The 14,162-nt window shown below is 41.0% G+C and overlaps 1 protein-coding gene across 2 annotated transcripts in view; it reads right to left on the bottom strand.

Annotated features, from left to right (window-relative positions):
• emc10 (ER membrane protein complex subunit 10) overlaps nucleotides 1-14,162 on the bottom strand; it is an 89,831-nt gene that overhangs the window by 29,531 nt on the left and 46,138 nt on the right. For both annotated transcript variants that reach the window (XR_012096909.1, XM_073034101.1), the window contains exons 5-6: nucleotides 12,130-12,311; nucleotides 6,016-6,109 (exon numbers count right to left, since the gene is read on the bottom strand). Coding sequence is in view for 1 of the 2 variants with exons in the window: in XM_073034101.1 (XP_072890202.1) it covers nucleotides 6,016-6,109; nucleotides 12,130-12,311 (276 nt within the window). In the remaining variant the exon portion in view is untranslated. The remainder of the gene's footprint in view (nucleotides 1-6,015; nucleotides 6,110-12,129; nucleotides 12,312-14,162) is intronic.

Below are 14,162 nucleotides of genomic sequence, written 5' to 3'. Positions count from 1 at the left end.
GCAGGTCAGGTCACTTTCACTGCAGTAGTCAGCAGTTTGAAACAATTCTCAACTCAGAGTACAGTGAAATCAATGATCTTTCCCTGCTAACAACTCTTTAAAGACATTCTGCCGTGAATTTGTTTATTTGTGTTGAAGGATTGTATTCATACAGCCTCCTTGGAATTCCTCACTATAACATCAGGACTCTGTTTCCCCTCTTGCGAAGTTTGGCAAATAAGTAAAGTTTATAAACCATGAAGACCCATGCTGAGTGACAGTCAATACTTAAGGCTACAAATGGGGCATATTACTGACCAGGGTCCCTGCTCCCGGCCAGAACCAAATTATTCCTGTGGGTAAACATGCACTCATGAAGTACAGAGATTTGAACAGCCTGCTGATAATATGAGGCAGAAACTATTATAGAGGTATTCCCCTGCTTTAGTGAAAGGAAAAGAAAGAAAAGGGAAAAATGGCTGTGATATATGCATGCTTACCTATGCCAGGAATCAGACAATAGTTTATTAAACACACACCTTTCACTTGGGTATTAAGCAACATTTAAAGAGACACAATACTCACATTCAATTCAATCCCAACTACCTGTGACCAGTTCTGCCCAATTTTCCAGGGCTCACTGTCTGAGCTCAGCGATGCTGGTTTGCTACAGTTCTGGTCAGCTGCTTACATCTACAGCAATTGCAAGTCACTACCCCACTTCATAAAGCAAAACTTTTCTTTTTTACCCTGCACTCTAATTGGCAAATATCTAACTCCTAACACCATCAGAGCATAGAACTGTACAGATCCTTCAGCCAACAATGTTGTGCCGACCTTCTAACCTACTCAAAGGTCAATCTAACCTTCCCTCCCACATCACTTCTATTTTCTTTTCATTCATATGCCTATCCAAGTCTCTTAGAAGTCCCTGTTATTTACAGTGTCTTGAAAAAGTTTTCAGCCCCCACAACTATTTTCACATTTTACTGTCTCATTTTCTAAATGTTGAAAATTTAGGGGCTTTTGAGCTAATCTACCAAGTATTGTCCATACCAAATAAAATAAAAAATTTGAAAACCTGCCAACAATTTGCTAAAAATTAAAAACCAACATTGAGAGGCACAAAAAGTGTGCATTTATTATGCTAATTTTCCTTAGGTGCAACATATGGTATTACCTTACCAACTCACCCAATTTTTGATGTAGGAAATTAGAGGATCATCTGTTTTCAATTCATTGATACCCCCTCTGCCTGTGAGGTCCAACAGTATGGTAGATTTTCAAAAGACCAAACCCAGTGAAGACAAAAGAGCATTCCAGACAAGACAGGGAAATATATAAGCACAAATCTAGGGAAAACCATCTCAAAGGCACTGAACATCCCTCAGAGCTCAGTGCAGTCCATCCTGAAAAAGTGGAAAAAGCAGGAAATCACAGCCACACAGCCTGCCCCTCTAAACTTTAGTCACTGAAGAAGCTACTGTCACACCAACAATCACTCTGAGTATGCTGCAGAAATCAATGGCTGCAACAGGAAATGAGGTTTATGGCTCACAATCTCTAAAGCCTTGCACAAAAATGGGTACTTATGGAAGTGTGGCAAGGAAGAAGCCCTGGCTAATAAAAAAAAGTATTTCCTTGCCCGTAAAAACTTTGCAGAGCGTCACTTAGAAAATACTGTAGAAGATGTGGAAGGTCTTGTGGTCAGATGTACTTTGACCAGTTCTGCCCAGTTTTCCAGGGCTCACTGTCTGAGCTCAGCGATGCTGGTTTGCTACAGTTCTGGTCAGCGGCTTGCATCTACAGCAATTGCAAGTCACTAACAAGTGGAACATTTTGGGCTCAACACTAAGCGGTACATGCGGCATAAATCTAATACTGCGCATTAGCCAGGTAACAACACCTCTACTGTAAGGTATGGTGGAGGCAGCATCATGCTGTGGGGATGCTTTCAGCAGCAGGGACTGACAACTGGTCAGGACTGATGGGAAGATAAATACTGCTAAATACAGAGAGATCTGAGATTAAAAAAACTTGCCAGCTTCTGCCACAAAGCTTAAACTGGACAGAAAGTTCTTCTTTCAGCAGGACAACTCAAAGCACACTGCCAGAGCAACCATGGAGTGGCTGGCTTCAAATGAAGAAAACTGATGTCCTTGAGTGGCCCAGTCAGAGTCCTGACCTTCACCTGATCGAAGATTGCTGTCCACCGCAGCTCCCCAACAAACCTGGCAAAACTCGACTAATTTTGCAAGGAGGAATGCTCCATCACGCTTAATAGACTTATCCAATAAGCTGAGCGAGGTAGTTCAGCTAAGTACTTCACAAGGGGGAAATCAATACTTTTGAACTGCTGACATTTCAGTTTTTGAATTTTTAGTTTTTCATACTTTAAAAATTTCCCTAGTGTTTGTGCTCTACTGTGAAAAAAAGGATTTCCCCTTACAGCATCTCCTCGGTAATATGACAATAATGCACTCGCACTAAACAGATGAGATTACCAATTCCTCAAATCAGAATTTATATATACACTAACATTGTGCCACTGGACTTGATAGAGGACAAATATTAAGCTTATTGAACCTCAGTGTTCAGAAGATCACAAGCTTGGTTAAGAATGTGCCAAACTCATTAGCAATCAATGCACTTGGCACTTCATACAATTATTACTTGGATCATTGTACAGTTAGACATATGGAACTAAAAAAGTACTGGATACTGGAAATCTAAAATAAAAAAACAGGAAATACTTAAAATGTTTAGCAGTCAGGCAGCATCTGTGTAGGGATTAAAGTTTAAAGCATTAATGTTTCATGTTGAAGGCCCTTCAACAGAACTGTTCTTAAGCATTATTCCAAAACTAGGGATGTGTGTTTAGGGTGAGAAAGAAAAAAAATTAAAAGGGACCCGAGGAGCAACTTTTCCACACAAAGGATGGTGAGAACCTGGATTGAGCTGCCAGATGGAGTGGATACAGAAGTATTACTTTAGCAATTGGATAGGTACATTGAAGGGGGGGGGGGGGGGGAAGGGGGCTGAGGAATATGGACCAAACTAAGAAAAATGGGACAAGCTGGGTAGACAAGTAGATAAGGATTATTGGGTCAAAGGGCCTCTCTCCATGTTGTACCACTCTGTGACTCTATTAATCATTACTCTCTCCCTACAGATGCTGCCTGATCTTCTGAGAGTTTCCAGCAGATCCTGCTTTTAGATTTCCATTTGGATAAAGCTATCCCTTGATAACATGCAGAGCTCACGGATCTATGGTTATCTAGTGACAACTGATAACATATGCCGGTGGGTGGAAAGCAGAGGGAATTCAGAATCAGATTCAACAGTGGTACTTACAGTATGCTTGCTCCCACTCCAATAATCATAATCATCAATTCACAATTTAAAAGATTTTTTAAAGATTAGCTTTATTTGTCACATATACATCAAAACAAATAGTGAAATGCATCATTTGTGTCACATCAATTCAGCAATGGTTGTGCTGGGAGCAGCCTGCAAGGTCATCACATTTCCACCACTAGCATCGTTGGCCCACAACCCTAACATCTTTGGAATGTGGGAGGAGACCCACATAGTCACAGGCAGAGTGCCCATAACTCTTTACAGACAGCAGCAGAAACTGAACCCTGATCTTACAGCTGGTGCTGTAAAGCATTATGCTAACCGCTACAAAAACCTTGCAAACCTGTTTTCTCCCACCCTCTTCCCCATCAACTTCTCCCACCATTCAAAATATATTTTTAATTAACAAGGATCATGGAAAATTATACTTGAAGAAAGACTACTTGGGCAATGCATTAGAGAAATGCTGAAATACACAGAACCACACTCCAGCATTGAAGAATCAGTATCAAAGTGGAACACTTTACAAACCGGAGAAGATCTGCAGATGCTGGAAATCCGAGCAACACACACAAAATTCTGTAGGAACTCAGTAGGCCAGGCAGGATCTATGGAAAAGAGTACAGTCGACGGCCCGAAACATTGACTGTACTCTTTTCCATAGATGCTGCCTGGCCTGTTGAGTTCCTCCATCATTTTATGTGTGGAACATTTTTCTGTATGTTTCGAGTTTATTTTGTTTTTTATTTAGGGATATAGCATAGTAACAGAACCTTCTGGCCCTATGAGCCCACGACACCCAATTATATATGTGAGCAATTAACCTACTAACTCATACGCCTTTGGAATGTCAGAAGAAACTGGAGCACCTGGAGAAAACCCAAGCGGTCACAGGGAGAACATACACACTCCTGACAGACAGCAGCAGGAATTGAACCCAGGTCACTGCTGCTCTAATAGTATTAAGCTAACCGCAATGTACATGTGATAAATAAATCTGAATCTGAGCTGTGAAACAAGGCAAATAGAAAATCAAGGATTAAGAATCTACAATTAATATAAAGAAGCAAACGAGTAATTGAATTTTTAAGTGCTGCTACTAAATCCTCATTAATTTCAGATATTATTATCCAAATGGGGTTGTGGTCACTTCAACAGGAGCACCAATCCAGGAATAGGTCCAATTGCTAAAAGCAGCCAAGAGAAGAACTCCGGGTGGAGACAGATTTCCATCAAGCTTCTAGTTTCAGCCACCTGGATAAATGCCAACTCCAAGAGTCAGAAGAGGCTTCCAGCAGTAATGATAGAAGATGGGCCTATCTATCCACATCTGACTACATTACCAAAGAACTTACTTAGGGTGATTTTCACCACAATCAGCACTAAGTCCTGAAGAGAGGTCTCAGCAAAATAAAAACTATTCAGTTTTCAATATTCTCTCCCACTCACATTGAGTCCATTCAGATTGTTGGACTGGCCTTCCTATTTTTATTCATAATTTACTTTCTTCCTTTTCCAGTTATCTTCTATTTTATCTGCCTATTGGAATTAATTACCTTATCACAAATGGCAATAACACCTTAAGAGATGCCTCAGTCATTGGAAGTGTTGCAGCAGCCTTCACAAGTTATAGGTATATATTATTTATTTGAGAGTTGGGATCAATGTGGGTAAAAGCTACCCCCCCCTCCTTTTTCCTTTGCTATTTCTCTCATTTTCTGACTGATGTGTGTCAATTGCCCTTGGTTATAAAGATGAAGATTGGCTTTATTTGTCACATGCACATTGAAACATACAGTGAAATGCATTGTTTGAGTCAACCAATGACCAACACAGTCCAAGGATTGTGCTGGGGGGTAGCCTGCAAGTACCATCACACTTGTAGCACTGACTCACTAACCCTAACCATCGGTCTTTAGAATGAAGGAGGAAAGCGGAACTCTCAGAAGAAGCCCGCACAGTCACAGGAGGAACGCACAAACCCCTTACAGACAGCAGCATGAATTGAACCCTGATCAGTGATTGCTGGCGCTATAAAGCGTTGCGCTAACCACTATGCTACCATGCTGCTTTTGGTTAGACAGAGAGAACAGATAGAATGCAACAACCCAACACAATTATTAGAATATTTATTCCTCACGTACATTGTACAAGTATTCAACCTTTGTAACTACTTGACTATGAGTAGAACCATAACCAAGTCCTTGCAAGTCAACAGCGAAAATCCAAAGCCCCATCAAACCTCAGCAATTCGTACTATATATGATAGACTATAAAGTTATACAATCAATCATGGGACCAAGAGAAATTTTACCTTTTTTGTTTAAATATGTAATTGTAGTGTGTTTCAATAAAGTACTATGGGGTATATTTAGGAAGAAAAAAAGATACTGGCTTTTATTTCACCACCAGTTCATAGACCAATTGCTTGATCTGTGCATATATGAATGGTATCACACTCAAACCTTGTTAGATAATAAATACAATATGATAATAAATATCAATAAATATATGTGGTTCTGTATAGGATATTAATTTGTAATATCATGCTATAATTTTGTTATAAAAAAGGTACAATAATTCTGCAAAATTAATGTATTTCATTTCACCACTATCTCTCTCTCTCTCTCACACACACACACAAGTTTAACTTTTCTCTCTAAAGGAACAACTTACATATTTGGCGATGAATGACTTCTGCTCCTGTGGGTTTTTGGCTTTCTGAGCCTGTTCGTGCTCCAGCCGCTCAATAAACGCTGCCGTCTCTGGCCTACGACAGAAGATTCAAGATTTAAGATTGCTTATTGTAATTCTTCAGTGCACAAAGTACTCCAGATCTGATGCAGCATAAAGAAACATAAGCGTACAGGATTAAGAAACAAAATTAAAGCACAATAAATGTAAAAAGGAATCCTAGAAACACAGTGTACAAGTAACTATATATACACACTGACTGATTGTATGTACATAGAATGGCACTAGGTGATTTGTACGAAGTGGAGGAGAGGGGTGTGATGGGGTGGCATAATGGGTAGAGATGTTGCTTGGGGAAAGTAACTGTTTTTGAGTCTTGGTGTGGATGCTGTACAAGCTTGGCAGTAAAACAATCTGATCCATTCTAATACGGCACAGTAGCATAGTGGGTAGCATGACACTTTATGCCAGCTGTAAGACTGGGGTTACAGCTTCTTGCTGTCTGCAAGAAGTTTGTATGCTCTCTCTGCGATTATGTGGATCTTCTCCAGGTGCTCTGGTTTGGTCCCAGATTCCAAAGAAGTATGGTTAGAGTTAGTGAGCCGTGGGCATGCCACGTTGGCACCAGAAACGAGAGGGTACTTGCAGGTAGCCGCCTCCTCACTGATTTGATTTCACTGTATGCTTCAAACGTACATGTGACAAATAAAATTAACCTGAAATCTTTAATAACTTAAAGACTATGAACGATGATCATTTGAAAATGTGGCTAACAAAAGAACATTGTCATGGTGTCAAAAGATCATGCAGATAGGCAGAGGGGTGGCTCTGTTGGTTAAAAGAACAGAAATTAAATCCTTTAGAAAGAGGTGAAAGAGGATTGAAAGATGTAGAATTCTTGTGGGTAGAGTTAAGAAACTGCAAAGGTAAAAAGACAATGATGGAGTAATATGCAGGCCCCCAAACAGTAGCCAGGATGTGAGGTACAAATTAAAACAGGAGATAGAAAAGATATGTGAAAAGGGCAATGCTACAATAGTCATGAGGGATTTTAATATGCACTAGATTGGGAAGATCAGGTTGGTGCTTGATCCCAAGGGAAAGAATTTATAGAATGCCTATGAAATGGCTTATTCAAGCAGCGTGTGTTTGAGCCCATTAGGGGAACGGCAATTCTGGATTGGGTGCCATGTACAGAAGCACATTTTATTTGGGAACTTAAGATAAAGTAACCCTTAGGAGACATGACCAGTGACCCTGTAGTTTGAAAAGGAGAAGATAAAGTCAGATGTATCAGTATTACAGTGGAGTAAAGGGAATTACAAAAGTATGAGAGAGGAGCTGGTCAAAGTTGATGGGAAGGGGACACTGGCAGGGATGACGGCACAGCAGCAATGGGTGGAGTTTCTGGGAGCAATTTGGAAGGCACAGGATAGATACAGCACAAAAATGAAGAAGTATTCAAAAGGGAGGGTGACACAACCGTGGTTGACAAGGGAAGTCAAAGACAAGACAGCATAAAATTAGTGGCAAGTTAGAGGATTAGAAAGCTCTAAAGAACCAACAGAAGGCAACTGAATAAGCCATAAGGGGGAAAGATGAAATGTGAAGGTAAGTTAGCCAATAATATAGAAGATGATACAAAAAGTTTTTTCAGATATACTATATAAAGTGTAAGAGAGGTGTGAGTAGATATTGGACTGCTGGGAAATGACGCTGGAGAGAGAGTAATGCAGACAAAGAAATGGTTGTCAAACTTAGTAAGTATTTTGCATCACTCTTCACTTTGGAAGACACTAGCAGTATGCCAGATGTTCTAGAGTGTCAGAGTGCAGCTGCTATCACTGAGGAGGTGCTTGGAAAGCAAAGAAAATTGGAAATGTCACTCCGCTCTTTAAGAAGGAAGGGAAGCAGGAGAAAGGAAAGTACAGGCCAAGTCAGCCTGACCTCAGTGGTTGGGAAGATTTTGTAGTCGTTATTAAGGATGAGGTTTCACAGTACTTGGAAGCACATGATAAAATAGGCCAAAGTTAGCATGAATTTCTTAAGGGAATTCTTGCCCGAGAGATCCAATAGATTTCTTTTGAGGAAATAACAGGCAGGATAGACAAAGGGAAGTCAGTGGTTGCTGTTTAAATGAATTTTCAGATGGCCTTTGACAAAGTGCCGCACATGAGGCTGCTTAACAAGAGCCCATGGTATTACAGGAAGGATACTAGCTGGATAGAAGATTCACTGACTGGCAGAAGGCAATGAGTAGAAATAAAGTGGGCCTTTCCTGGCTGCAGGTGAATAGCAGTGTTCCACAGGAGTCTATGTTTGGACTACTTCTATTCACGTTATATTTAAATGTGTTGCATGACACAATTAATGGTTTTGTGGCTAAGTTTGCAGATAACACGATGATAAGCGGAGAGGTAGGTGGTGTTGAGGAAGCAGGGAGTCTGCAGATGGACTTAGACAGATTGGGAGAATGGATGAAGAAGTGGCAGATGGAATTGAGTCAGGAAGCGTATGCTTGCTCACTTGGGTAGAAAATTCAAAAATCAGAGATGTGAGGGACTTAGCAGCCCTTGTGCAAGATTCCCTAAAAGTTAACTTACAAGTTGGGCCGGGTGGTAAGGAAGGTAGATGCAATGTTAGCATTCTTTTTGAGGGGGCTCGAATATAAAAGCAATGATGTAATGCTGATGGTTTATAAAACACTGGTCAGACCGCACTTGGAGTATTATGAGCAGTTTTGGGCCCCTCATCTAAGAAAAGATGCGCTGGATTGGAGAGCATCCAGGTTCACGAAAGTTATTCCAGGAGTTATTCTCCTTCAACTTGTAGACTTTAGTAATTCAACAGCATAGCCAAATAATTAGAAGAATGAGAGGAGATCTCATCGAAACCATTGAATATTAAAAAGCCTAGATAGAATGCATGTTGAGAGGATGTTTCCTATAGTTGGGGGAGTCTAGGACTAGAAGGCACAGCCTCAGAATAAAAGGATATCTCTTTAGAATAGAGATGAGGAAGAATTTCTTTAGCTAGAGGGTGGTGAATGAGTGTTTGATGCTTCTGGGCCTGCACCCTGGCGAGTTTAGAAGAAGGAGGACAGAAATCATTGAAATCTACCAAACTTTGGAAGGCAAAATAGAGTGGAGGTGGAGAGGATGTTTCCAATAGCGAGAGAGTCTTGGACCAGGGGTCACAGTCTTGGAATAGAAGAATGCCCCTTTAGAATAGGGATAAGGAGGAATTTCTTTAGCCAGAGGGTGGTGTATCTGTGCCACAGAGATTCATTGCCACAGAGCCAAGTCATTTGGATATACTTAAAGCAAAGGCTGAAAGGTTCTTGATTAGTAAGGGTGTCAGAGGTTACAGGGAAAAGGTAGAAGAATGAGATTGAGAGGGAAAATAAATCAGTCATGACGGAATCAGTTATGGTGGAGCAGACGCAGTGAGCCAATTCACCTAATTCTGTTTCTATGTCTTATAGTCAAATAGTTTTTAAAATTCAATGAAGATTTCTGTATCTATCACCCTGAGCTTTAAACCCAAACCCCAGAACAAAGTTTTGTCTTTTTCAGCTCTGTATTGCTTCAAGTAATTATTTTAAATCTATGTCCCTCGTCTATAGATGGTTTTGCTAAGGAAAATGTCCTTGCCATCTACTCCAAGCCCCTTAATAAATGCCATCTGCCTCAATTAAATATTCCTTTAGCCTCTTCCAAACCAAAAGCTAAGAAACAATCCAACTGCCCGATCTTCTTTGTTGCTAAGGTTCTCCAAACCAGTTTCTCCAAAACTTAAGTTTCATATGTCCTGTGATGAAGCAATCAATCAGCACACTGAATCCAGTGAAATCCTATCAGTCCCATTCCACCAACTATTCCTGACACTTTATCCCCTCTGGGATTAACATAGGATTAACATAAATGAGTGGTGGTAGGCCAAAGGACTTACTTCTATTCTCTCTGTATTCTCTTCATTAGGAGTTTCAGGAGATTTGGTATGTCGCCAAAGACTCTAGCAAATTTCTAAGGTGGAGAGTATTGACTGGTTGCATCACCGCCTAGTATGGAGCCTCCAATCCACAGCATCACAGGCTGCTGCAGAGGGTTATAAACTCAACCAGTTCCATCACCAACACAACCCTCCCCAATACTGAGGATATCTCCATTGAGGATTCAAAGGTATTGCTTCAGGAAGGCAACAACTATCATTAAGGACCTTCACCCTCCTGGACATGATCTCTTCTCGTCACTACCATTCAGTAGGAAGTACAGGTAACTGAAGACCCACACTCAACATTTCAGGAAGTTTCCTCCCCTCCGCCATCGTATTTCTGAATGGTCCGTGACCATTACTTTGATATTCCTTTGATATTTGTAACTGAAAGTAATTTTTACATCTTACGCTGTAATACTGCTGCAAAACAACAAATTTCATGACAAGGTGATTGGACAAAAGTATAAGAAAGATGCCAGAGGTAAAGTTATTACGCAGAGAGTGATGGGTGTTAGGAACACCCTACCAGGAGCTATGGTAGAGGCAAGTACATTAGGGGCACTTAAGAAACTTGTAGATAGGAACATGGATGATAGAATAATGGAAGGCAAAATGGGAAGGAAGGTTTGGGTTAGAGTAGGTTAAAAGGTGGAACTATATTGTGGTCTAAGGACCTGAACTGTGCTGCAGAGTACCATGTCCTATACATCAGTGATAGTACATCTGATTCTGATCCTGACTACCCCAATTCTCATATCTAAATAGTCTTAGGAGAGACATTTAACATACCAGCATGCCTTGGGGTATGGAAGGAAACCTAAGCACCTCGGGAAACTCATGGGGTAAACCCCAGACATCAGCCCAAGTGAAAACTGAAACCAGGCTGCTGGAACTGTGTAAATTAACTTATCCGCTGTGGCATTATGCTCTCTCGATATCCTCTCTAGGACTAATACGGTTGACTTTGGAAAAAAAATTCCTACTGGAGTTTAAACTTGGGGATATCATCCTGATTTACATGCCCTCCCCAGTCCAATTCATCGACGCTTAACATGAGTGACACAACTGCAAAGCAGTTAGTGTAACGCTTTATAGCACTAGCTGCAAGATCAGGGTTGAATTCCCCCAACTGCCTGTAAGCACGTTGGGTTTCCTCTGGATACTCTGCCTGTGAGTGAGTGCTTGCGTTTCCTCTGGGTACTCTGGTTTCCTCCCATCGTTCAGATGTACAGATTAAGGTTAGTGAGTTGTGGGCATGCTATGTAAACACCAGAACCATAGCAACACTTGTGGGCTGCCCAAGGCACAATCCTTGGACCGCGCTGGTTGTTGACACAAACAACACATTTTACAGTTCATTTCTGTGTACGTGACAAATGAAGCTAATCTTTCTTTATACCTACTCACAGCCTCTCAATCAATTCTCTTTTCCAAGAATATCCAAAATGCAACAGGAAGGAATTGTATATTTTTCAGATTCACCCCATAACGTTTATCTGTGTAAGCAAGTTTAACTTGCTAACCCTGATCACTCTTAACTTCCATACTTTCGACTTTTAACCGCCAGACAACTTATTTAGATATGGCACGGAAGTGGCCCTTCTGGCCCAATGAGCCACACTACCCAGCAACCAGTCATGGGACAATTTACAATGATCAATTAATCTACTAACCGGTATGTTTTTGGACTGTGGGATGAAACCGGAGCACTGGAAGGAAATCCACACATTCACGGGAAGATTATACAAACTTTCTTAAAGCAGACACCAGAATTGAACTCTGAACTTCAACGCCCATGCTGTAAGTGTTGTGCTAACCGCTACGCTACTGTGGTGCCCCTTACTCACTGCCTCTCAATCAATACTCTTTTCCAAAAACATCAAAATTGTACCAGAAAGGATTTGCACTTTTTCCAAATTCACCCCATGACATTTAATCTGTGTGAGCGAGTTCAACTTGCTAACCCTGATCACTCTTAACTTCCATATTATCAACTGTTAATCATCAGACGACTGAAGAATTCACTTTTTCAAGCAATTGATTTGAATCGATACAAGGAAAATAAGCACAAGAAGGCAAAACAAACAAAAGAATACTCACGCAGACGCAGCAACGGGTTGCATGAGATGTACAGTTGTGTTAAATACTTCTAAATCCACATCTTCCACCTCCGCTCCATTGCAGGACCCGGGGACAGTTACTATGGAAACACCGATTATATTGCCAGACACATCTGTGTTAACAGTGATCACATCAGAGAGGTGAGACTCAACCAGAGAGCACTAAAGAAAGAAAATCAAAATGAAGACAGAGCATAAGCAACTGTGTACTGGAATAACAAAAACATCATGAAATGGTTTGTACAGAACATAAATCTTCCACAAAAGCACCTTACATGCGTCACCATGAGGCTGTATATTTGAAGAAAGACATTCAAAGACCACCTTGGGTCTTTTCAATACCTTTTAATGCTCATTCTTCTTGCTTCCACCCTCACCATAGATTCACTACTCGTCATTTCGAAGCTTTTTGTTACCTCTATAAACAAAATGGCTGATCTCTGCAGAAATCTACACAGATGTCCTTAGTATCCACACAGTCACGTATCTATAGGAACCAGAAGCCTTGGCCTATTCTGTTTTATTTCCCATACTCAGGTTTCTACAGTCGAGACTAACATACTACCGACCAGACAATGAAAGCTGAACCTCCTGGTGCATATGCCTTAGATCTATACCTATTGCTATGTCACCAAAAACTCGAACAATTTCTACAAATATACAGTGGAGAGCATTCTGACTGGCTGCATCACCACCTGGCATGAAGGCGCCAATGTACTGGATCAGAAAATGCTGCAGAGGGTTGTAGACTCAGCTCCATCACAGGCCACTGGCCTCCTCACCATCGAGGACATCTTCAATGGTAGTAGGCAGCCATTGATTCCAGAGGCTCACGGGTTTACACCTTTGGTGGACTATATCCTCTCCAGGCGGGAAGATTTGAAGAACCATCTATTGCCCACGCAGTGGGTTCCCCGTTTCCACATCCAAGGGAAGGGCAAGCACTGTTACAGCTTGGCACCAGTGTCGTCGCAGAGGTTGCCAGAGTGAAGTTGTAAACAACATCAAACTGCCTGAGGGACCCCGACTCCGGATTTCTTCCTTGGAGTTTACCCCCAAAGCCTTTCCCACGGGTGGGCATGATCGCAAGGCAGCGTCATCACCCAGGACAAGCCCTCTTCTCGTTACTACCAGCAGGGAGGAAGTACATGAGATTGAAGACCCACACTATTTTGGGAGCAGCTTCTTTCCCTCTGTCATCAGATTTCTGAACACTACCTCTTTTCCACTTTTTTTTGTAACATAGTAAGTTTTATGCATTACACTGCACTGATGCTACAAAATTTCACAAAGCATTTCAGGAATAATAAAGCTGATTCTGGTTTGGCCCTGTGAATCCTACATTGTCATCTGGATGAGCTAATTTTATAGATACCTCCATAACAATCACTCCCGGGGACGGATGTTCCAGGTATCTCCAGGACTAACAAATAGTCAAACACAAGGTCTATTTTTATCGGCTAAAATATTCCAGCCTTACCTTCCACAGTAAAGTAGCATAAAATGGCAGCCGGCAAACCGAAACAGAATCTAACTTGACTATCAGTTAGTAGCTACAAGGAAACCTTGTGCATGCCACTTCAAATCAAAGAGAGCATTTTAAAAACACTATTAACTGTGCACGAGGATGATTTATAGTGCTCATGCAACCATAAAAGAGTGAACAGGTCTCCTTACAGATTGTCTAAGGATGTATCTCTCAAAATATTATGAGAGCCACTAATTAACAATGTTGGAATAAATTAAGGCCCGATATGCTTGGTAGAAATATTAATGATATGTGCTAGTTTACTTTCCTAGTCTTGTGATATTTGCACATGATGAAAGGCAGAACCACATTGGAAATCTGAAGCCGAATCTTTGCAGAATAAGTGGAAAGAGCAGACGAGTTAATGATGCAAACCGTCACCTTTTGTTATGAAGGTTTTGTTACGAGGGCACAAAGGTTATGAAGGCTTCACACCCAACGTATTAATCTAATGAGTCTCCCACAAATATTTTCAAGTCAACTAA

Source organism: Hemitrygon akajei, chromosome 31 (genome assembly GCF_048418815.1).
Source record: "Hemitrygon akajei chromosome 31, sHemAka1.3, whole genome shotgun sequence".
NCBI lineage: Eukaryota > Metazoa > Chordata > Chondrichthyes > Myliobatiformes > Dasyatidae > Hemitrygon > Hemitrygon akajei.
This window is presented reverse-complemented; position numbering and strand designations above follow the sequence as displayed.